The sequence below is a fragment of the Schistocerca americana genome, chromosome 2 (genome assembly GCF_021461395.2).
Source record: "Schistocerca americana isolate TAMUIC-IGC-003095 chromosome 2, iqSchAmer2.1, whole genome shotgun sequence".
NCBI lineage: Eukaryota > Metazoa > Arthropoda > Insecta > Orthoptera > Acrididae > Schistocerca > Schistocerca americana.
In genome coordinates, this window is record NC_060120.1 from 807,929,511 (window position 1) to 807,955,332 (window position 25,822).

The following is a 25,822-nucleotide window of genomic DNA, read 5'->3' on the forward strand; positions in this document are numbered from 1 at the left end:
TATCGAATATATTGCTTCCCCCTACTTATACCTCCCGAGGAGATCACGAATGTAAAATTAGAGAGATTAGAGCGCGCACGGAGGCTTTCAGACAGTCGTTCTTCCCGCGAACCATACGCGACTGGAACAGGAAAGGGAGGTAATGACAGTGGCACGTAAAGTTCCCTCCGCCACACACCGTTGGGTGGCTTGCGGAGTATCAATGTAGATGTAGATGTAGATGTAGATGTCGGTCGACGGTTTTGATGAGGAAGGGGACAAATACGTCGCCCATGTATTTCCTTGTAGAACTTGCGATATACTTAATTTTCTTTTGCCGTGTAGTCGGAGTGGAGTGTGTGAGATCCAGCCAACTGTAAAACTTGGTTGTTTTTCAGCCAAATACCAAGCGACCTGGTAACCGAGTAGAAGAGCGCAAACTGAAAATATTTGAGAGGAATTTCGAGTTCCGCAGTGTAACGTAAGACCAAGGGAAACCCATAAAGAACCTTGGTATTCGGGTAGTCGACGGGGCAAATCCCCGGCCGATCAACCACATTTATGTTCTTCGTGATTTCCTTACATCTCTTTAGCCGATTGTCGGGATGGGTGCGTTGAAAAGGAAACGGTCGATTTCATTTCCGTATCTGCTCGATGGTAAAGAGTCACACTATGGATTTAAAGGTCAGGGGATCAATCCTCCACTAGTCCTAGAATTCTCATCTGTCACTTATCACTTCTTCCACCTGTAGCAACGTGGATATTAAAAACGGGGAGTAGCAACGTGGTTCGGAGCTCGCATTGAATCGTATATCCACCCTAGAGTTTGCTGTGTTCCATTTCTGATGCTCTCGGTGTCAACGCGACTTTAAAATCACCATTTCTCACTTCTTCCCTAGCTGGCCTCTGTGACCGAGCGGTTCTAGGCGCTTCAGTCTGGAACCGCGCGACCGCTACAGTCGCAGGTTCGAATCCTGCCTCAGGCATGCGTATGTGTGATGTCCTTAGGTTAGTTAGGTTTAAGTAGTTCTAAGTTCTAGGGGACTGACGACCTCAGATGTCAAGTCCCGTAGTGCTCAGAGCCATCTGAACCATTTGAACTTCCTTCCTGCAGAAATCTTATTAGGAAGCTGGGAATCGGTGCCATATTATTTTGTTTCTTGGACAACGCAGCAAACAAAGAAACATAGCGACTAGTATGAAGTGCATCTGCAACTGTGTGTAATGGTGTAAAGCAAATGAAAGACTAGACATTCATACTACAATTAAAAAAAAAGACGCACCACGAAGGAATTATCCGAGTGGGACGGAAATCGATAAATATGCTGCACATCCAACACAGAAACTTGCGTCTGTGCTACTGTTAACGAATAGAAATTTTGGAAGGTTTTTTCACACAGCGTTTATGATAGTTTCACAAATGATTATAATTTCGGGATAAAAGGACGATTTATTCAAGAGAACGAGTTTCACAAATTGAGGAAGTCATACATTGTTGGTCCACCTCTGGCCCTTAAGCAAGCAGTTATTCGGCTTGGCACTGATTGAGAGAGTTGTTCTATGTAATCCTGAGGGACATCTTCTCAAATTCTCTCCAATTCGCTCGTAGATCGTCGAAATACCAAGCTCGCTGAAGGGCCATGCCCATAATGCTCCAAATGTTCTCAGTTTTGGAGAGATCCGGCGACCTTTCTGGTCAGTGTAGGGTTTGGCAGGCACGAAGTCAAGCAGTAGAAGCTCTTGCCCTATGCGGGTGGGCATTATCTTGCTGAAATGTGGACCCCGGATGGCTTGCCATGAAGGGCAACAAAACGGAACGTAGAATATCGCCGATGTATCGCTGTGCTTTAAGGGTGCCGTGGAGGACAGCCAAAGGTCTTCTGCTATCTAAAAAAATAGCACCCCAAACCATGACTTCTGGTTGTCGGCAGTGTGGCCGGCGACAGTCAGGTTGGTATCCCACCGCTATCCGGGGCGTCTCCATAAACATTTTCGCTATTCATCGGAGGTCAATTGGAATCGGGACTCGTAACTGAAGACCAGTGAGATTTCAGGCCGAAGATGTGTCTGGAGCCTTCCCAGACAACGGTGGGATATCAGCCCGACTGTCCCCGGCCATATGGCCCGAAAACCAGGAGTGATACTCTGGGGTGTCAATTCTTTGCGCAGCAGGACCACTTTGGTTGCCATCCGAAGCACTCTTACAGCACACGGTACGTCGACAATATTCTATGCCCCGTTTTGTTGCTGTTCATGGTATGCCATCCTGGGCTTATATTTCAGCAAGACAATGCCCGCCCGTACAAGGCGAGAATTTCTGCTGCTTGTCTTCGTGCTTGCCAAATCCTATCTTGGCCAGCAGGGTCGATGGATCTCTCCCCAATTGAGAACATTTACACCATCATGGGGAGGGCCCTGCAACCAGCTGGGGAGTTTGACGACCGAACGCTCCATTTGGACAGAATTTGGTGTGATATCCCTCGGGGCGACATCCAGCAACTCTGTCAGTCAGTGCCAAGTTGAATAACTGCTTTCACAATGACCAGTGGTGGACCAACGCATTATTGACTTTCTGAGTTTGTGAAGCTCTTTCTCTTGAATAAAGCCTCCAAACTTTTTTGAAATTGTAATCATTTGTTTGTCTGTACATCTACACCCCATCCGCATAAATTCCTTCATGGTGCCACTTTTTGAGTTTATTTTTCAGCGTAGCTCACCGTCAATCACAAGGTTATATCGCTTGCTACTCTTTAATCAGGAGCCCTAAAACTGCGGCAGTGACAGGATACCTACCTGGGTCTAAGGACACTTCAGGATAGGGGGAAAAAGCCAAACAAGCGAGTTGGGACTATGCTTTTGTTATTCAGTGTACCGTTCCCCAACATGCCGTCGTCTTATTGTCTCACAGCCCATCGTGTTTTAACTACATGCATTTTAAACTCTGACAGGGCAGCTGTCATTTTGGATGTCTTTGTCGACATCGACACGAACGTAACACATGGCCGAAAAGTCTGTGAAATATCAGCCCTCATCCCTAAAATTTTAAGGGAGAGGTGCTCAATGATCTCTGAGTGGATAACTCTACCGGTTATCTGCAAGGAATAAAAATTCCAAAGCTGGCATCGGAATTAGTCTCGGTACTTTTCGCTGCTACTGTGCACCATGATACGCTGTCTTTAGAGTGTAATATGTTGGATCCTAACTACTTTACTGTTGGTGTGACTTATGGTTGTTACTTATTCGCAAATTGGATCACCTTTCCAATTAACATGGATCATTCTTTATGCAACAGGCAGGAAACTTAAATTTTTTTTCATTCGCATTTAGCTAATTTTGCCTCACTAACATTACAAAGAAATATTACACGGAAGACTGTTGCAACCTTAGCTCGCTCGTCGGTGATCCTCAATGTATCTTGAAGTTCCCTAGCAAATTTTTTCCTCGTAAATTCAGTACTGTTAACGTATTGTAATTGTACAGCAGAAACACACGCATCAGAAAAGAACAACAACAAATGACGAGACCATTGCAATTGCCATCGAAGACGAAGAAATTCTCAAACAATGTACTGAAAAAAATTGACTGACTAATGTGCTTGCAAAAACTTCAGTTGATGTGCTCAAAAATTTAAATACCAAAGCTGTCTACAAAGCCTGGACAATCGCAGAGTATGGTACGGCCTCGATTGTTGTCAGAGACGAGCTTCATCAATACTCTGACTAATCATCCGCTTCTCTAAAGCGCTCCTGGGCGAATGCTGAGATCTCCCTTAATTAAGGCAACAACAGATTTCTTTCCCTGTCTTTGCCTAACCGAACCAGTGCCCCGTTTCTGCAAATCTCCACGTTGATGTTACTTAAATCTCTAGTTCCACTTTCTTCCTGCTTTTGACCAAAGAAGGAATATTTCAGTTTATTATCACGCAGTTACGATCTCAACTGGAATTTCCTCCATGATGTCTTCCAGTAACATACGACGATTTGTCTTTCTTGATCGACTTACGGTCCTACTTACTTACATACCACAGCCTTCGGCTTCATTCCCATTTTTCCCCTCTCTTGCAACGGTCCTTGTGCAGAGTCCATCAGGTGGAAACAAACGAAAATGCATTACATACGAAGGCATCTTGAAAATTAATGAGTCCAAATTTTCTAAGTGAAAACTCTTACAGCTTTTTAGAATAAAACAGTTCATTAATATTGCGCATATTCATTCTTCGTATTTGCCTATTTATTTCTCAACGTAGCCACGCAGGCGACGAAAACATTTCTGCCAACGAGAGGCCGGTTTCTTGATACTTTCACTATAGAATGTTTGACTTCGTTAACGAAGCCCCAGTCTCGCCGCTGCCCGCACCGCTTCATCACTATCAAAGTGAAGTCCTCGCCTACCGCTCTTGTTTCTCAAGTACCGACTTAATTACGTTGTTCAGATCCATGTTTTACGCTACAATTCGGAGCCATCTAATGACAGAGGGCTGCTGGTACGTAGACAGAAAGATTAAAGATGTAGAATGTCGATAACTTTTGTTTTATTTAGAAAGCTTTAAGAGTTTTAACACAGATTTGGAGGCATTACCTTTCAGCACGCCCTCTATGTTATGTGAATGTAGAAGTATTTTTGATTGCGCTGAATCTGCAAACTGCACATGAAGTGAATTGCCGCTAACCACACGGTCAAAGAAAATATCTTCCAATATGCTTGTAAAACAAATATCTTCTTCTTTGTAAGTAGTATAAACACGTAGGCCGGACGCTGTGGCCGAGCGGTTCTAGGCGCTGCTGCTACGGTCGCAGGTTCGAATCCTGCCGCGGGCATGGATGTGTGTGACGTCCTTAGGTTAGTTAGGTTTAAGTAGTTTTAAGTCTAGAGGACTGATGACCTCATATGTTAAGTCCCATAGGCCTTAGAGCAATTTTCTCGCCTTTAAAAATCTGTGATAGATAACTATATACTTCTGTTGCGCAAGACTTTCCCGATAGACTATTTACATCTCAGGCGAAACGTCAGGTATCGCTGTGAAATCCCTAAAGTGCTTCATCGGCGCACATCTTCAGACGCCTGGCAGTTATGCCGATGAAATGTGGGTATTTCGTAACGATTTCCTACGTTTCGTCCGAGAACCATTTACGCAACACGTACTTCTGTTTCTGACGACCTTCTTACATTTGTTACAGATTCTGGCAAGCTCGGTGAAGAACCTTCTGCTCCTCGACCTGGGTATGGTGGTCGCCTACCCCACCATCATGATACCCGCCCTGCAGAACGAACCGTCTGCCGGCGAACTCCGCCTCAACGACGAACAGACGTCTTGGATCGGTAAATATTTGCGACTGATTTCGTTGTAGAGTGGAGCACAGGCAAAGAGAGACGTTCAGCAGAAGAGCACGAATTATAATGTTATGGCATTACATTGCAAGGTGTCCCTCTTATTTACACACCTACTTGTCTAAAATGTGGAACTCTGGACTAAATTTAGGATGGTCCTATCTGAGTCGCTTTCGCAAATAAATAGAGATGAAACACTTGTTTTACCAAATATAGGGAAAGAAATACAGGGAAACAACTCCTTCCATTTTAGCGTTCTCTCCTCTTCTGGCTTGGCTGCTTCTATGCTCGAGAACTGTAATATGCGTTGCGCTTTCTCGACTGCCTTGAGTTCTTCCTGCAACAGTTCTGTTGTTCACACGTTTCATTGTCAGCAGGCGTGAAAAGTCTCTCCGATTACATCTTCACTTTGTCACGTGGCTTCTGCGCACACATCAAGAAGCTAGTAGTTACCTGATGAAGTATTACTGCCTGGCGGTGAGGTGCGTCTATGACTGTCAGGTGTTTACCAAGGCAGAACCAGTTTTATTCTCACTTCTCTACTCTGCTGAGACCAGGGCTGGGCCCGTGAACTGACTGAGGGCACAGTGCGCGAGCAGCTCACAAACTCTTTCTCGCGAACTGGACTGAAGACTGCCGAAAGTAGGAGATCAACAGCTGACGCCCGAGTTTGCAGTCACGTTAGTTTTCTTCGCGTTATCGTGGTGGTTACAGTACGACAATACAATGAATACTTGCGATACAACATAACACGCGCATAGCATTTGCGTAACTGCCGGCTGAAGTGGCCGTGCGGTTAAAGGCGCTGCAGTCTGGAACCGCACGACCGCTACGGTCGCAGGTTCGAATCCTGCCTCGGGCATGGATGTTTGTGATGTCCTTAGGTTAGTTAGGTTTAACTAGTTCTAAGTTCTAGGGGACTAATGACCTCAGCAGTTGAGTCCCATAGTGCTCAGAGCCATTTGAGCCATTTGCGTAACTGTATCCTCAACCAATCGTGTCACACGAAACTCCCAACGAATGAAAACGTTGTAATACCTTATAACAACTCAGTCGTCGAGAAAAGCAAATGAATTTACTCTAGAGCGCATGCTTTTATGCGCCACCTCGTCACGTAAGACTTTGCAAGTCGGTTATTAGGTTGTGAAACTGCCGTGTTGTTTTGCTGCGTTTGTCAGTGTGTGAAATTTTATCCTTTATCTTTTCCCTTTGCGACGAAATTCGTTTTACAGTTTCTTCTGTGCGTGACTGTATCGTTCCAGCTTCTTTCCAAATACTAAAGGCAAGACGACACATGAGTTCTGCTATTTCGCAGAAAAAGACTACTGAAATTAGGATGGCTGCAGTGGAAAGGATATAAAATTCAGACAGGTTGTAGTAAGAAAAGCACTTCTGAAACAGCGAAATTTGTTAACATCGGACACAAATTTGTGTGTTCAAACGTCTTTCCTGGATGTATTTGTTTGGAGACCTGCCTTGTACCGAAGTGTGGGCGATAGACTGTTCAGCAAGTGCTAAAGCTCAGATGGACAGCTTAGAAAACTATTGAAATTGCGCAGGGTTGCACTAGGGAGAAAAGAAATCGAAAATGTGACAACGGAGGAAAGCGTGGAGAGCAACTATTGTAGAGTGGAAACCGAGGCTTCTGCAGTATGCAAGATTGAGTGGCTGTAGGTTGGAGGAGTTGAAGCAGTGATAAAGAGGTTTGTACAAGGCAGACTGGCGTGGTGCGCTGGATGAGACCAGTCTTTGGACCGGAGAGCACAACGTAAGTTCCATTACCTGGATATGATGTGGCAAAAATAGTGACCACCACTGATAAATAACGCTCCGAGCACTACTATACTTCCTTCTAAATTTTCACTTCCAATCTTAACGCCGTATTTTACATAAACTGGATTCTTAACAATATTATTATTATTATTGCTTACATATACAAGGGATATACAGACTTACATGAGCTTTCTTTGTAGGAGACAGTGACCATACATTTCCGAATCGGTCTCCCAGGTAACAGACCAGAGATGACACTTCGACCATTGAACGGAAGGAAGTCAATATCCATCTCCACGCCAGAAGAAAAGAGTGAAAGAGATTTGACTAATATGGAGGAAAGAGATGACACACTCTTTCTGATTATTATCAGAACCTTCTCCATAACGTCTTCAGATTGTAGGACACAAAATATTGTCCACGAGCACTCATCTTTAGCTAGCAGTCACCTCCTCGAACGAATGGGCTGCGTAGCAGCGGCAAACTGATTTACAAGCATTATAAGTGAGAATTTACACTACTGACTGCATTAAGTATTCTTTTATTTGCGTCGCATTTAGTGACCCAAACTTGAAACACAACCTGACTCACAGCGCCGTAATGCAAAAGTTACGAAAACATAATCTTCACGACCTCCTCTTCTTAATTGCACAATTTGGTCATTCGCCCTTCCATACTTTCTCCTCTTTCGGCCGCCTAAATTGCTTCCTTCAATTAGTTGATGTCACTTACATTCGCCTATTATAAATCGACCTCTAGTCATTACTTCTGATGTAGATGGGAGGGATCACCCAGCTATTAACATCATACGGGAAATATTAGTAAACTAAAAACATGCCCGCGCAATTATTTGATCTCTTATTCTCTTGGAAGAGCAGTTGAACGGAATTGACAGTGTCTTGAAAGGAGGATATAAGATGAACATCAACAAAAGCAAAACGAGGATAATTGAATGTAGTCGAATTAAGTCGGGTGATGATGAGGGAATTAGATTGGGAAATGAGACACTTAAAGTAGTAAAGGAGTTTTGCTATTTGGGAACAAGATAACTGATGATGGTCGAAGTAGAGAGGATATAAAATGTAGACTGGCAATGGCAAGGAAAGCGTTTCTGAAGAAGAGAAATTTGTTAACATCAAGTATTGATTTAAGCGTCAGGAAGTCGTTTCTGAAAGTATTTGTATGGAGTGTAGCCATGTATGGAAGTGAAACATGAACGATAAATGGTTTGGACAATAGAAGCTTTCGAAATGTGGTGCTACAGAAGAATGCTGAAAGTTAGATGGATAGATCACATAACTAATGAGGAGGTACTGAACAGAATTGGGGAGAAGAGGAGTTTGTGGCATAACTTGACTAGAAGAAGAGATCGGTTGGTAGGACATGTTCTGAGGCATCAAGGGATCACCAATTTAGTATTGGAGGGCACAATGGAGGGTAAAAACCGTAGAGGGAGACCAAGAGGTGAATACACTAAGCAGATTCAGAAGGATGTAGGCTGCAGTAGGTACTGGGAGATGATGAAGCTTGCACAGGATAGAGTAGCATGGAGAGCTGCATCAAACCAGTCTCAGGACTGAAGACCACAACAACATTCGGCGCCAGTCGATGATGGACGTTGATTTCAGAAACTTGTTGCACAACGCGCTCACTACGAATCACATGTTGAACTGTCAGAAAAGGACGTTAACAACACACACATAAAACAGATCAAATCTACATATGCCACATTTTAAATATGGCAGTGAGCCACTAGACCTGCATTCGAGTTGAAATCCCTGTAGGGCCTCTCACCCCTCACCCCCCCCCCCCCCCCCCACACACACACACACGCACAAACCCTTCCCCCACCTCTTTATTATTATTATTACGCTTCATCTGCAATGACCTTGTCGTCGAAGACTCTTCCAACGATAATCTTCCTCCCTTTCTGAGACTATTGTTACCTCACACCATTGCCGAGTATTTCATTTTAATGAGATTTTAGAGGTCAGGACCATCACATACAACCTGCGGTAAAATAAGCAGCGAGAGAGTGTCAAACGGCAAGTCATCCTCTAATAGCGAACTGAACGAGGTAAGAGGCGACCGTGACCGTCTCAAATTTGGTTGCGCAAGTTTGCAGGGAGGACAAAATACAAAGGACAACTGAATGTGACGATTCGTAGGATGTCGTTGACCTGTTGCGTAGAGGTAAGGCAAATTTGTTTCCAAACGTTAACTAGAAAGTTTCAAAATGTATTGCTGACACAGTTATTGAAGGTAATTTCCTAATCATCCCACATATGTGGAACGTGTAGGTGTTCTGCCTAACGCTAAAAGGTTTTCGAACTAGATGGGGGAATGGCTGATGTACTGTTTAACACGATTTAAATACTGCTCGTTATGAGTCGTAAGCCGATACTTCTTTTCCTTGGAGTTTAATCCCGTTCCCAGATTTCTCCTTGGTTCCCTTTATTGCTTGCTCTACGTACAAACTGAATACTGGCGGAATAGACTGCAACACTGTCTGCTTGCATTCTCAACTACTGCTTCCCTTTCTTGTCCTTCAGCTCTTTCAACTTCAGTCCGGTTTCTGTACAACTTGTAGGTAACGTTCCGCTACCCGTATTTTATTCCTGATACCTTCCGAATTCCAAAGAATGTTCAACTAAATATCGTAAATTCTAAATATTTGCATTGTCTTTCAAAAAATGGCTCTGAGCACTATGGGACTTAACATCTGTGGTCATCAGTCCCCTAGAACTTAGAACTACTTAAACCTAACTAACCTAAGGACATCACACACATCCATGCCCGAGGCAGGATTCGAACCTGCGACCGTAGTAGTCGCGCGGTTCCGGACTGAGCGCCTGAACCGCTAGACCACCGCGGCCGGCTGCATTGTCTTTGTTCAGTCTTAGGTAGATAAGATCAGTATTGCAACACATGTTCCTACATTTGTTTGGAACTCAAGTTGATATTCCCGCAGGTTGACTTCAATCAGTCGTAGATCTACATCTACCTGATATCTATGCAGCGAGTTCATCGAACCATCTTCAGACTATTTCTCTACCGTTCCATTCTGCAACAGCGCACGCGAAAAAAGAACACTTAAATCTTTCCGTGCGAGCTCTCATTTTATTACGATGATTATTTCTCCTTTTGTAGTATCAACAAAGTATTTTCGCCTTTGGAGGAGGAAGCCGGTGATTGAAATTTAGTGAAAAGATCTCGCCGCAGTGGAAACACCTTTGCTTTAACGATTACTATCTCAGCTCGCATATCATATTTCGTGGTAAGACAAAACGAGCTGCCCTTCTTTGAACTTTCTCGAAGTCCTCTGTAATTATAACATATTGCACAGCAGTACTCTGTCAGTGGACGGACAGGTGTAGTGTACACAGACTCTAGTGGATTTGTTGCATCTTCTAAGTGTTCTGCCAGTAAAACATAGTTTCTCGTTCGCCTTCCCCACAACTTTTTCCATGAGGTCATTGCATTTAACTTGTTCGTGACAGTAATCCCTAGGTATCTAATTGAACTGGCAATCTTTAGCGTTCTGTGATTTCTCGCGTAACCGAAATTTATCGGATTCCTTTTAGTGTTCACATGGACGAACTCTCACTTTTCATCACTTAGCGTCAATAATTCGTGTTAATATTTTGTAAGCGTGACTTATTCAAGTGAAGGCTCATCTACACTCACACTTGTCAGTTTCTCCCTCTTCGGTATTGTGCTAATGAGTTTTAGTAAAGAAAGTTCTCGAGATTCGAACTTAGCAGGTTTACAGTTGTAATTTATTTAACTACCTTTATTACTGGATCGAAGCTCTTTATTCATTGTAACTAAATATGAGAGGGCTAGATTCCAAACACGCACGGTGTCGGGGTCCAGTAACTTGAGCGCTGTGGTACCATACTACTTACCGGTTAGTGAAGGCAACGTGCTAATATAAATCCTACGTGTAACAGGTTCTTCGAGCGCCTTTAATCCGAGCGGAGTGGTACTTTACCGTAATTATTCTATCTAAGGATAGTTCCACAGTTCCGCCCTTGCTAACACATGCTAAAATTGCTCTTTTAAGAGTATAGTGAAGAAGCACCCAGGGATGGAGGTGGTTAGCCAGCACAATAAAGTTTCAGAGATTATGAAGGTGGTTTTTGCTAACGAAGTATTTTAATCAACGATACAAGTATACAAGAGTTCGGTAAAAGCTGACATGTTCGGTATCTGGCAGAAAGAGTACACAAATTATGTTGATCTTAGGCATCCACCTTCACATACGCGCATTTACGAGACCGATATTCTTGGAAAAGATGCGAATACAAGAGAAAATTGCAGTTGGATTACATCATGGTGAGATATAGATTCTGAAATCAAATGCTGGGTTGTAAGGCATACAGACTCGGATGGCAGTTTAGTAATGATGAAAGAGTAGAGCGGCGTTTAAAGGAATCTTCCATTAAAATGAAGGTGGGAAGAAGTGTGCCACTGAAGTACTGAGAACTGATGAGATGTGTTTGCACTTAGCTAAGGCTGTAGATACCACAGCGGTCAGTTCACTTGAAGAGGAATCAATGTCTTTAAAAAGGCAATCACAAAAGTTGGACAGACAAACATGTGTATAAGATAGGTGATAGCGAAGAAACCATGGGTAACAGAAGAAATACTTGAAGTGATCGACAAAAGAAGGAAGTACAAAGATGTTTAGAGAAAGACGGGAACTGAGCACTCTAAGTCTCTTAGGAACGAAATAAGTAGGAGATACAGGGAAGTCGAAGTGAAATAGCTGCAAGAAAAATGTGAGAAAACTGAAGTCCAAGAACTGACTCAGCACGTAGGAAAGTCAAAACAACATCCAATGAAATTAAAAGCAACTGCTGCAACAAAAAGAGTGCAAAAGGAATTCCACTGTTAAACACAGAGGAGAGAGCTGATAGATGGAAAGAGTACAGTGAAGGACTTTTACAGGGAGAGGACGTGGTAGATGAAGAAATACGAGTTGATCTGGAAGACATAGGAGATCCAGTAATAGCCAAAGCTTTGGAAGACTTGCGACCAAGTAAGGTAGGAGGGGTAGACGACAATAGACCTACTTTGGAATTTCTAATATCAATAAGAGTTGTGGTAGCAAAACGGTTATTCACGTTGGTGAGTAGAATCTGAGTCATATCATCATACTTTAGGAAAAATATCAGGCCATCAGTAGCTAAAACAGAAATGGCAGATAATTGATAGAATTATTGCAAAATCAGTTTAATGTATCATGCATCCTAGCTGCTGACAATAATAATAAGTGGAAAAGAAAATAGAGGAATTGTTAGATGACCGTCAGTTTGAATTTAGGAAAGACAAAGGCATCAGAGAGGCAGTTCTGACGTTGCGCTTGGTAATGGAGGCAAGAGTCTGTCGACCTAGAAAAAGGATTCGACAATGTTATATGGTGAAAGATCTTCGAAATTTTGAGAAACATTTGTGTAAGATATAGGGAATTATTGGTAATATACAATACGTACAAGAACTAGGAGAGGACAGTGAGAACAGGACATCAAGAACGAAGTGCTAGAATTAAAAACGGTGTAAGACAGGGACGCAGTTTCTCGCCACAACTTTTCAATCCGTACATCGAAGAAGCAATGACGAAAATGAAAGAACGTTGCAGGAGTGGCATTAATATCCAACATGAAAGAAAATACGGACAACACGGTATTCTCAGCGAAAGTTAAGAAGAATTAAAACAGCTGTTGAATGGAGTATGCAGTCTAATTAGTACAAAATATGGATTGAGAGTAAACTGAAAGAGACGGAAGTAATGAAAAACATTAGAAACGAGAATAGTGAAAACCTTCAAATTAAAATTGCTGACCACGGAACAGAAAATTTCAGGTATTCTGCTACGTTGGAAACAAAATAACAAATGACGGACGAAACGAGAAGCACATAAAAAACAGGGTAGCACGAGCCAAGAGGATCTTGCTGGCCAAGAGAAGTACACTAGTATCTAACATAGGCTTTAGTTTGAGGACCAAGTCTCTGAGAAGGTACGCCTGGAGCACATCAGTGTATTGTAGTGAAGCTTGGACAGTATGAAAATGGAAACAGGAAAGAATCGAAGAATTTGAGATGTGGTGCAATAGAAGGATACAGAAAATAGCGTAGACTGATAAGGCAAGAAATGAGATTCTCGGCAGAATCGGCGAGGACAGAAATACACTAAAAAATCAAAGAAACTGAAACACCTGCCTAATATCGCGTAGGGCCCACGCGAGCACGCAGAAGTGCCTCAACACGACGTCTGAAGTAGTGCTGGAGGGGACTGACACCATGTATTCTGCTGCGCTGTCCATAAATTCTGAAAGTACGAGGGGGCGGAGATCTCTTCTGAACAACACGTTGCAAGGCATCCCAGATATGATCAATAATATTCATGTGTGGGGAGTTTGGTGGCCATCGGAAGTGTTTAAACTCAGAAAAGTGTTCCTGGAGCCACTCTGTAGCAGTTCTGAACATGTGTAGTGTCGCGTTGTCCTACTGGAATTGCTTAAGTCCGTTGGAATGCACAAAGGACATGAATGGATGCAGGCGATCAGAGAGAATGCTTACGTACGTGTCACCTGTCGGAGTCGTATCTACACTTATCAGGGGCCCCATATGACTCCAACTGCACACGCCCCACACCATTATAGAGCCTCCACCAGCTCTAACAGTTCCCTGTTGACATGCAGGGTCCATAGATTCATAAGGTTGTCTCCATACCCGTACACGTCCAACAGCTCGATACAATTTGAAACGAGACTCGTCCGACCAGGAAACATGTTTCCAGTCATCAACACTCCAATTTCGGTGTCGATGGGTCCCAGGCGAGGCGGCCGCGGTGGTCTAGCGGTTCTATGCGCTCAGTCCGGAACCGCGCGACTGCTACGGTCGCAGGTTCGAATCCTGCCTCGGGCATGGATGTGTGTGATGTCCTTAGGTTAGTTAGGTTTAAGTAGTTCTAAGTTCTATGGGACTGGTGACCACAGATGTTACGTCCCATAGTGCTCAGAGCCATTTGAACCATTTAAACCCAGGCGAGGCGTAAAGATTAGTGTCGAGTGGTCAAGGATACACGACTGGGCCTTCGTCTCCGATAGCCCATATCGATGATGTTTCGTTGAATGGTTTGCACTTGTTGATGGCCCAGCATTGAAATTTGCAGCAACTTTTCGGAAGTGTTGCACTTCTGTCACACTGAACGATTCTCTTCAGTCGCGTTGGTTACGTTCTTGCAGGATCGATGTTGGAGATTGGATATTTTACCGGATTCGTGATATTCACGTACACTCGTTAAATGGCCGTACGAGAAAATCCCCACTTCATCGCTACCTCGTAGACGCTGTGGTCCATCGCTCGTGCGCCGACTACAGCACCACTTAAATCTTGATAACCTGCCATTGTAGCAGCAGTAACCGATCTAACGACTGTGCTAGAAACTTGTCGTCTTATATACGCGTTGCCGATTGCAGCGCCGTATTCTGCCTGTTTGCATATCTCTGCATTTGAATATGCATGCCTACACCAGTTTCTTTGGCGCTTCAGTGAATATGGAGATCATTGGCAAGAGAAGGGGACAGAATGGTAGAATGTGTGTTAAGAGATCAAGTAACTAGAGGGTAAAAACTGCAGGGGACGGTATATATTGAACGTAGGGGAAGGAATATATTGAACAAATAATTGAGCACTTAGGGGCTAAGTTGTACTCCAAAGTGAAGTAGTTGGCACTGGAGAGGAATTTTGTGGCGGACTCATCATGATGTGTTGACAAATGTGCCAACACCTTGTAGATAGAGGAGGCCGAAATGCACGCTATCTAACGCAGACGGGCGTGAATTCTGGAACAGGATAAGTAGTGAATGCTAATAAGAAAAGTATGCAGCTCCTCGAATACTTAACTTTTATTCCTTCATGTGAATACAGCATTCTTGATGAGACATTTCATACGATAACTATCAAACTATGTAAGGCTAATGGCGCCTTGCTAGGTCGTAGCTATGGACTTAGCTGAAGGCTATTCTAACTGTCTGCTCAGCTAATGAGCGATGCTTCGTCAGTATAGTCGCTAGCAAAGTCGTCGTACAACTGGGGCGAGTGCTCTTCCGTATCTCGAGACCTGCCTTGTGGTGGCGCTCGGTCTGCGATCACACAGTGGCGACACGCGGGTCCGACATGTACTAAATGGACCGCGGCCGATTTAAGCTACCACCTAGCAAGTGTGGTGTCTGGCGGTGACACCACACATCAAACCTGCAGAAGGCTGACGATTAAACTAACATTGTAATCCCTAGGTATTTAGTTGATTAAATGTCTGATTTAGCAAATAACCGTGACTTAACCGATTTTTTATTGTTTAGGATCAAGCGCAACTTTTCACACCATACAGGTATATAGCGTTAGTCGGTTTGCAATTCGTTTTGATCTTTTGATGTGAAAATGTAAATGCCTTATGACATTGTTCGCTTGGATATCCCAAGGAGGTCGTTTCAGCCACCTTTCGAAAAGAATGTTCTTCCTCTATGCACATTGGCTCCTTTCCCTTGTGGGTATTTGCGAGTCCTGTCGTATGTTACTCGTATTTATAGTGTAAGCGACTGTAATAGACGTGTATATATTGTAGTGTTATGTTCGTGTTCCATGAAGATGATGATTATGTTTATGAGAGTACGGAGAGGCTGGAAGTACAGTGCTGGCACATAATCCACACACGAACAGCACCATGGGCTCGCCGAGCTTAAAGTCCCCATCCAATGGACGGATGACCATCAACAGTGTCACGTGTCCTCATTTCATGAGACTCTGTAGTGAAGTTTGGAATTTAATCCACGAGATTGGCGCAAAGATTGCTAATCTCGAACGTATGCCATCACCTCTCCTCCACTTGCCGGCCAAATAATGGCAGCGAAATTTTCATTCATCATCATGAATCGGACTACCTTACATTCGAAACTAGCGTCACAGCACAATCGTGCGTTAACGACCTCGGCTAAGATGTCTACTACACAGTAAACGATAAGAACAGCAGAGGGCCTATAACAGAACATTGGAGGAACCCAGATATTACATCTGTTTCACTAGATTTCCCCTCGGTTTCTATGAAGTGTGACATTTATGACAAGAAATCACGAATTCAGCTGCAAAACTGAGTCAATACTCCACAGGTGTGAGTTTCATTAGAAGCTACTTGCGCGGAACGTGCATGATTCCTACCCACTTACAACTATGCATCCCACTCTGTAGTCAGACTGAAAACAAGCCTAGTGCTCTTTTGTACGGAGTAAGTCTCAATCAGTTAAACTTATGAGTTGAAACGTAGTTAAATCAGTTAAGATTATCTCCCAGATTTGATTAAATTCAAATTAAAGACCATCGGATTAACACACAAAATATTAAAAAACCAAATCTTCATTGGTAATCAGCTGGCTTTGAAGGAGCCAGAGTGTGAGGTTGTACTGAATAACGTTAGTATGACAACTGAGAGACTATTGAACATTTATTCATTGATTTAGATTATAAAAACAGGATCCACAAAAACAAGCTCAGAGGGTTGCTTGATATTCGTTACAATATCACTTCCTAATTCGTATCTCAACACGTGGAAACAATGGAGGATACGTAAGAAAGCAAAGATACGTTAAACAACATGCACATTCGTGTCAGTAATCCACACGTGGAAGGAAGAAACCATAAGAACAATACCGTACACCTAACTCATGCACGAGAGTTTGGAGACCAATTATCGGTCAACCGAGTGGTCAGCAGCTCGCACAAATGTTCTCATTTTCGGAAGTACGAAAACCACGGGAACATTTACAAATAAAGAAAATTGGCACACGATTTGAAATACAGGTTGAACAACGAACTTGAACAAATAATAATGTTGAGCTGAGGATTCATCGCACGAGGGGAATGCACTTGGTCTAATTCAGATAAAAAAAAAAAAGTGTAAAACGCAGAATTTACGAAAGATGTTCACCTAAATTAAAGTTGAACTAGCACAGAAAGTTGTTACAATAAGAGAAGAATGAATTACCGGAGGGGCAGGGTCAGTATACGACATGAGAAGTACGTGCTTGCAATCTAGAGTTCACAAGGTACAAGGGACAGGAAACTTGCGAAATGAAATCAAATCGGATTCTAATACGTGCTTACAGAAAATATAAAGAAATATAAGATACATTTACACTTAAGAGGCTCACACTAACTGAAACGAGAGACAGATTGTCCAGGGCTCTCTCCCATCGCTAAGATGCTTAAGGACAAAGAATCGATTTAAGGTAATACTGGGAAACTAGATAGCACTTCTCAACCGAAAACAATTTTACGGTATGATTTACTAAGGTCAAATTTTAAAGAACGCACTAGTATGTGAAATCAACTAAGATCTTACATACTTCAACTCCCTAACTTATATTACTAGAGATGACCACAACAGAGACCATCATTTAAGTAGGACCCAGCGTACAACGCAGTTCAACGCTACCAAACTGAGGTCAACAGGTAGCAGTGGAAGTAGCCAGAGGAAATACGTTCCGGTTGCCTATACTATCCTATAAAATACCTGCTGACCAGTGTCCCCTAGTGTCTCTTTGGCACAGCAGAACGCAAGTCCTTCACAAAAGTTGGCTGAACTGCCACTACCATTCAAAGAACTCGTGCCCGTGAACCAGATGCGAGGGACGTTGCGAAAGTAAGTTTCGTTTTTTTTTCACACGGAAACTTTATTATCAAAACCAAACACGACATGGCATCATGAACTATACACCTTACACTCTTTTTCGACACTGTCGCCACCGACATTGAGGCATTCGTCTAGGCTGGAAGTCACTTTGAAGAAACCACTCTGTATCTTGCGATGCAAGGAATTGTCGCACAGCTTGCTCCACCTCAGCATTGGTTTGGAACTGATATCCCGAGAGTGTGGCTTTCAGTGCAGGGAACAGATGAAAGCCCGACGGGTTGATGAAAGTCACCAACCATTTGACGAAATATGACGTCACCATACACGGTCTTTATGCATTTAATGACGATGGACACACTAGTTCCACGTGCCCATTCATAACGGAAACATGGTGAACTTTCACTGGCGACTACGTTATCAGTACACGTCCGTCCTCCATAGCGATTTGTACTGGAATAACTTCGGGGATACCGATCTACTCCTACTCCCTCTTGTTTGGCGCTCTGCGCATGCGTCATTCCACTTCCACTGACGTCCCTTCCGTCGTTGAAACAGCAACGGGTATGGATTCATACGGCGTTTGTTTGTGTCTCCTGGTGTACCACCATCTCTTTAAAACGCAGTGACGAAACTGACTTTCGGAATGTCCGTCATATATGGAAACATCACACTCAGACGCTCACACACACTCTCTAGCAGACGACAAAAGAAATAGGAGAAGCAACTCAGAAATATAGCATGGGACACAGACATATAGCATAGGCACTAAGAAACGTAATTAATATATCTATATATATGTGAAACGCAAAATGTAAGTTGAGAAAATACAACTACTGAACGTCAAAGTGCCACTATGGCTTTAAATTCTTCATTTGTGTGGCCATATTGTCCGTAATTGCTTCAGAATTCTTGAGGATATTTTTGTTCTCTCGTTGCAACTACAAAGATGTGTGGTTTTTTTTTTATCCGACGCGTTTCGCCTTATTGAGGGTAAAGCATCATCAGTGGTCTGTAATTATTTACATTTAGATTTGCTTTTAGATCGGAAAACAGTTCGTTAAGAATATGTTGACTTGCACTTAGGGTGATTTTCGCTTGATTTACGTTTACATCGGGAAATGTCGTCTGCTAACACATCGCTGATGTTTTTCTGCATTGGACACTGATAATGGTTCAAATGGCTCTAAGCACAATGGGACTTAACGTCTGAGGTCATCAGTCCCCTAGACTTAGATCTACTTAAACCTAACTAGCCTAAGGACATCACACACATCCATGCCCGAGGCAGGATTCGAACCTGTTACCGCAGCAGCAGCGCGGTGTCGGACTGAAGCGCCTAGAACCGCTCGGTCCCAGGGCCGGCTAACACTGATAATTTTGGTCTTGTTGTTCTGCAGCACTATTCATTTCTTATGTTTCTCAGAGCACACTTTTTACGCACACCACAGTTCGAAGCATAAAAACAAGCAAAAAACAGTGGTGTGCGTAAAAAGTGTGTTGTGTAAGACATAAGAAATACATAGTGCTGCAGAACAACTGAAAATTAGACAAAAATTATCATTGTCCAATGCAGAAAAACATCAACGATGTGCTATCAGAGCCGGCCAGTGTGGCCGAGCGGTTCTAGGCGCGTCAGTCTGGAACCGCGCGACCGTTACGGTCGCAGGTTCGAATCCTGCCTCGAGCATGGATGTGTGTGATGTCCTTAGGTTAGTTAGGTTTAAGTAGTTCTAAGTTCTAGGGGACTGATGACCTCAGACGTTAAGTCCCATAGTGCTCAGCGCCATTTGAATCTTTTGTGCTATCAGACGGCAGAAATCAAGCGAAAACCATCGTAAATACAAATGAATATATGCTTAACGAACTGTTTTTCGATCACTATGGTTATCTAATGAAACCCTGTACTGTTCCGCCATCTACCCAGAGTCAAAATCACAGATGCACCGACAGACAGAGTTGCTAAGACGTATTGAAAGACCGAAGAGAGCTCAATAGAGCCAATGCAACGGGTTTTAGAAGACATCTGCAAATCCAGAAATATGGAGTCAACTTGAGAATTCTTTTCAATAACATTCATTACTTCGTGTGAATAACGTCAGAAAAAATATATTTTCTGAATACATGATGATTGTGTATCAACAGATTGTTTTCTTTGAGCTATTCCATAATGTTTGAATGCAGTACAGGTTCAAAAATCCTACTGAAGCTATGGGTTCGATTCTTGGTGATGTCACTAGTCCTTAACCCAATCTAAACTGATTATAGAAAGATCTCCAGGCTGAACAAATCCTCCTTCCAACTGATGCTGGAAACTGGTTCTGGTGTTCTTAACAGCCATGAGGACGATGCCACTGCGAGGACAGAAATGGTATAATGTTGTTCTTGCTGTTGTGGTCTTGAGTCCGAAGACTGGTTTAATGGACCCCTCCACTCTACTCTATCCTGTACAAGCCTCTCCATCTCCGAATAAATAGTGTAACCTACATTCTTCCTAATCTGCTTATTGCAGTCATCTGTTGGTTTCCTTCTATAACTTTTACCCCACATGTGCCTCTAGTACTATATTGGTGATGCGTTGATGTCTCAGGATGTGTCCTACCCAACGACACCTTCTTATAGTCAAGCAGTGCCAAGAATTTCTTTTCTCCTCAGTTCTATGCAGTACCTGCTCATTAATTACACTCCTGGAAATGGAAAAAAGAACACATTGACACCGGTGTGTCAGACCCACCATACTTGCTCCGGACACTGCGAGAGGGCTGTACAAGCAATGATCACACGCACGGCACAGCGGACACACCAGGAACCGCGGTGTTGGCCGTCGAATGGCGCTAGCTGCGCAGCATTTGGGCACCGCCGCCGTCAGTGTCAGCCAGTTTGCCGTGGCATACGGAGCTTCATCGCAGTCTTTAACACTGGTAGCATGCCGCGACAGCGTGGACGTGAACCGTATGTGCAGTTGACGGACTTTGAGCGAGGGCGTATAGTGGACATGCGGGAGACCGGGTGGACGTACCGCAGAATTGCTCAACACGTGGGGCGTGAGGTCTCCACAGTACATCGATGTTGTCGCCAGTGGTCGGCGGAAGGTGCACGTGCCCGTCGACGTGGGACCGGACCGCAGCGACGCACGGATGCACGCCAAGACCGTAGGATCCTACGCAGTGCCGTAGGGGACCGCACCGCCACTTCCCAGCAAATTAGGGACACTGTTGCTCCTGGGGTATCGGCGAGGACCATTCGCAACCGTCTCCATGAAGCTGGGCTACGGTCCCGCACACCGTTAGGCCGTCTTCCGCTCACGCCCCAACATCGTGCAGCCCGCCTCCAGTGGTGTCGCGACAGGCGTGAATGGAGGGACGAATGGAGACGTGTCGTCTTCAGCGATGAGAGTCGCTTCTGCCTTGGTGCCAATGATGGTCGTATGCGTGTTTGGCGCCGTGCAGGTGAGCGCCACAATCAGGACTGCATACGACCGAGGCACACAGGGCCAACACCCGGCATCATGGTGTGGGGAGCGATCTCCTACACTGGCCGTACGCCACTGGTGATCGTCGAGGGGACACTGAATAGTGCACGGTACATCCAAACCGTCATCGAACCCATCGTACTACCATTCCTAGACCGGCAAGGGAACTTGCTGTTCCAACAGGACAATGCACGTCCGCATGTATCCCGTGCCACCCAACGTGCTCTAGAAGGTGTAAGTCAACTACCCTGGCCAGCAAGATCTCCGGATCTGTCCCCCATTGAGCATGTTTGGGACTGGATGAAGCGTCGTCTCACGCGGTCTGCACGTCCAGCACGAACGCTGGTCCAACTGAGGCGCCAGGTGGAAATGGCATGGCAAGCCGTTCCACAGGACTACATCCAGCATCTCTACGATCGTCTCCATGGGAGAATAGCAGCCTGCATTGCTGCGAAAGGTGGATATACACTGTACTAGTGCCGACATTGTGCATGCTCTGTTGCCTGTGTCTATGTGCCTGTGGTTCTGTCAGTGTGATCATGTGATGTATCTGACCCCAGGAATGTGTCAATAAAGTTTCCCCTTCCTGGGACAATGAATTCACGGTGTTCTTATTTCAATTTCCAGGAGTGTATACGGTACACCCCTCTGATCTTCAGACTTCTGTAGCACCCCAACTGAAAATCCACTATTCTCTTCTTGTCGGAACTGTTTGTCATCAACGTTTCATTACTTTTGAGTACATTGTGGGAGTGAACAGTGATCAATGTGTTACAAATATTTACTATCACAAACAGTCTTGAACATAATTTATTTATTACAGTGACCGGTTTCGACCACTACTGTGGTCATAGTCAGACCAATGAGTACGAACCTCCTTCTGGTGGTAAATCACTACTAGTGATATAAGAACCTCCTAGTAGTAATTTACCACCAGAAGAAGGTTCTTACTCAGTGGTTTGAAGATGACCACAGTAGTGGTCGACACCTGTCACCGTAATAAATAAATTGTGATCGAGATTGGTTTTGATAGTAAAAAAATATCCACGTTTCAATTCCATCAATGCTACGCTCCACACACATATCTTCAGAAACGACTTCCAGCATATAGAGCTATATTTGATGTAAAAAACTTTCCTCAGAAATGCTTTTCTTGCCATTGCCAGTCTGCATGTTGTACCCTCTCTAGTTTTACTGCCCATATAGCAAAACGCATCTATTGCTTTTATCGCCTCGTTTCCTAATCCAATTCCATCAGATTGGCCTGACTTAATTAAAATACATTCGATTTTCCTCGTTTGTTCTTGTTAAAGTTCATCTTATACTCTCATCCTCCCTTCAAGACAACGCCCATTCCATTCAACTACTCTTGCATGTTCTTTATTGTCTGTGACAGGATTCTAATGTCATCAACAAACATCAGTTTTTATTTCTTCTCCCTGAACTTCACCAATTTCTTCTTTGGTTTCCCCTACTGCTTGCTCAAAGTCCAGATTGCATATGATATACACCTTGGTTGCACTAGACTGTGTCCGACGGAACCTTGAGTTATGTTATTATCGTCTCACGCGTTCTCGGCTTGCAAACTGCTCTTGATAAAACGTGTGAAGCGGTTGCTGGTGCTGCTCGAGGTGTGTGACAGGAGCGCCCTCGCTGCGGTGTGTGTTGCAGGCAGCATCGCGTACATCTGCCAGCCGGTGGGGGCGGTGGTGGCGGGCGCGCTGCTCGAGACGCTGGGCCGCAAGCGCTCGATGCTGCTGGTGAACGCGCCGCTGCTCGCCGGCTGGCTCGTCTTCTACTGGGCGGCGCGGCCCGAGGCGCTGTACGCCGCCTGCGCCGTGCTGGGGCTCAGCGTCGGCTTCATGGAGTCCTCCGTGGTCACCTACGTGGGCGAGATCAGCCAGCCGGAGCTGCGCGGCATGCTCACCTCGTACGCAGGTACGCCGGCGCTCTGCAAGCACTGTGGGAACTGCCAGTGGCCACTTCTTGCCAGCCATATGCTAAACACCGGCCACGTAACGGCGGAACGCGACGTTTCCTGTTACGTGGGGCTAAAAAAAACAAACAAAAAAAAAAGAGAGAGAGAGAGAGAGAGAACGACGGCGAGGAAAGCAAGCACCGTGACTGTGGCAGGGGAACACTTGATACTTATCGCGCTCATTTGCTTTGTGCTAAGTCCTCTCTGCGTTGAGCTGTGTTCTCGTTTATGTGGATGTACTTCAAAGGGGAGGCCACGACGTCGGGATCAGGGATTTACTTCGAATTTTGTACACCTTTAGCAGGCCATTAAGACAACATAATGTTCAAGTAGTAAGGTTCACTACTCTGGCAATTCCGAGAAAATCGCAAGAGAAGTTTTACGCGTCTATTATGTCATTGATATCTGTGCGAAGTTACCGGCCGTTAGAGAACATCTTGATGCAATAATTTACCAACAGCCGTATGATTTGTAGAATTTTATTTTACTTTATGAACTTCTATGTGCTACCAGTTTCGGCATTACATCGATGCCATCTTCAGGCCCTACTCGTCATAGTCGTAAAATCGCTGTGCACGGAAGGAGCCATATAACTGGATCCGTGAATCAACCTTCCTGCAACAGCTCTTGGTGGCCAGGCGACACAGACTCAGTCTGTATAGTGATTTTACGACTATGACGAGTGGGGCCTGAAGATGGCATCAATGTAACGCCGAAACTGGTAGCACATAGAAGTTCATAAAATAAAATAAACTTCTACAAATCATACGGCTGTTGGTTAAATTATTGCATCAAGAAGTTCATTCCAACCGTCGTCCCACATACACACCCATGCCTGAGGGAAGACTGGAACCTCCGATGAGAGGAGCCGCGCGAACCGTGGCAAGGCACCTCAAACCACGTGGCATTATTTAATTTATATGACATTCAAGAGATAATGTAATGAAAAAAACACAAACATTTTAAGGAAGTTGTAGTGAATTTCATAATTATGTTACTTCACTATGTATTATTTTTTTAAATTACATTTTCAAGAACGAGGGAATGGTTTAGAAATACATAGTCAAACCTCCATAAATAATGATGTGAATGAAGTTATTCACAGTCACAATACGCCACACCACACGAGTAATGTACAGTTACTCGTCATATGGGCTACCGGCATTACACGTCGCAGGATGGTATTTTTCACACAGACATAAATTCAGATGGCATCTTCTACATCGAATGAATGCAATTTTCCGTCGTCTACAGGGAATGTTCAGATTTTACATGGGAAAACACATCTTACTGACATTTTGAAAATTAAATAATATGACCAAAGATGAAAAAAATAGATTAATAATTAAGTTTGAGCGGGAGTCAAACCACCGCGTCATACACGTTCTTCTTACGAAGCTCGGATGCTAATCACTTGACCACCATGAACTCTAACGTCCGGCACCTACGCACAGATACATAAGCCACATAACATACGGGTAAAACTTCTCTTGCGATTTTCTCGGAATTTCCAGAGTAGTGCTCCTTATTACTTGCAGATTACGTTGTTTTAGTGGACTACTAAAGATGTACAAAGTTTGAAGTAAATCTGTGATCCCAACGTTATGGTGAGCTAGCATAAACGCGGAAGTTATGCACAGCAAATGCACAAAGGGAGAATTTAATGTGCAGATAAACCGTTACAGGTTGTGTATTAATTTATTTACTAGTTTGGCTTAACAGCATATACAGACATTCTTTACCCTGCAGGGAATGCTTTAGTTCAGGTGCCATGCCCTGACACGAGTGCCATAAAGTTTTCTCTCGCTGCACATTCCCACACCAACACGACACTGTATGAGCGCGAGGAGGGGAAAAAGTTGAAACGGCAAACGCGCTGCATTTGAAGGGCAGTGCAGCGCATTCCACACCTGGTTTACTACTTCGCATTTCTCAGCAACATAGATCACAAACAAAACAAATTTTCAGTAATTACTTAATTATTCTGGTGCACTGGAGACACTGGTACAAACTGTCGCCGGCCGCTGTGGCCAGGCGGTCCTAGGCGCTTCAGTCTGGAACCGCGAAACCGCTACGGTCGCAGGTTCGAATCCTGCGTCGAGTATGGATATGTGTGATGTCCTTAGGTTAGTTAGGTTAAGTACTTCTAAGTTTTAGGGGACTGATGACCTCAGATATTAAGTCCCATAGTGCTCAGAGCCATTTGAACAAACTGTCGGCTTATGGACAGAAACAGATAATTTCACATAGCTTCGTACTTAGGTTGCCATATAATCGTGATTTATTTACTTTCATAATCTAAAACGGTCTTTCACGCACATATGTTGATCGAAATATTGTAAAACTTTTCCGACCTAATTATGGAGACGTCAAAAGTCTACCTAAGGAAAGCATTGTAGACATTCTGAACTGTTTTAACTTAAAACGATTTGTCTTTAAAACGAGAATTACCTTGCAATTCGATCAGTTACATCCGCACATGCACATGAGTTCTTGCAACTGAATCGGCAAACGGTCTCGAAAAGTGTGCTCAAAACGTGTACGAATCTATCCTCGTAATACTTTCAATGGGAGAATGAGTTCTTCAAAACCTCTTGTG

The 25,822-nt window shown here is 44.0% G+C and overlaps 1 protein-coding gene across 1 annotated transcript in view; it reads left to right on the forward strand.

Moving 5' to 3' along the window:
• Positions 1-25,822, forward strand: part of LOC124595037 (facilitated trehalose transporter Tret1-like) — a 326,026-nt gene that overhangs the window by 201,468 nt on the left and 98,736 nt on the right. The window contains exons 3-4 of the mRNA XM_047133599.1: positions 5,157-5,298; positions 22,917-23,183. Coding sequence (XP_046989555.1) covers positions 5,157-5,298; positions 22,917-23,183 — 409 coding nt within the window. The remainder of the gene's footprint in view (positions 1-5,156; positions 5,299-22,916; positions 23,184-25,822) is intronic.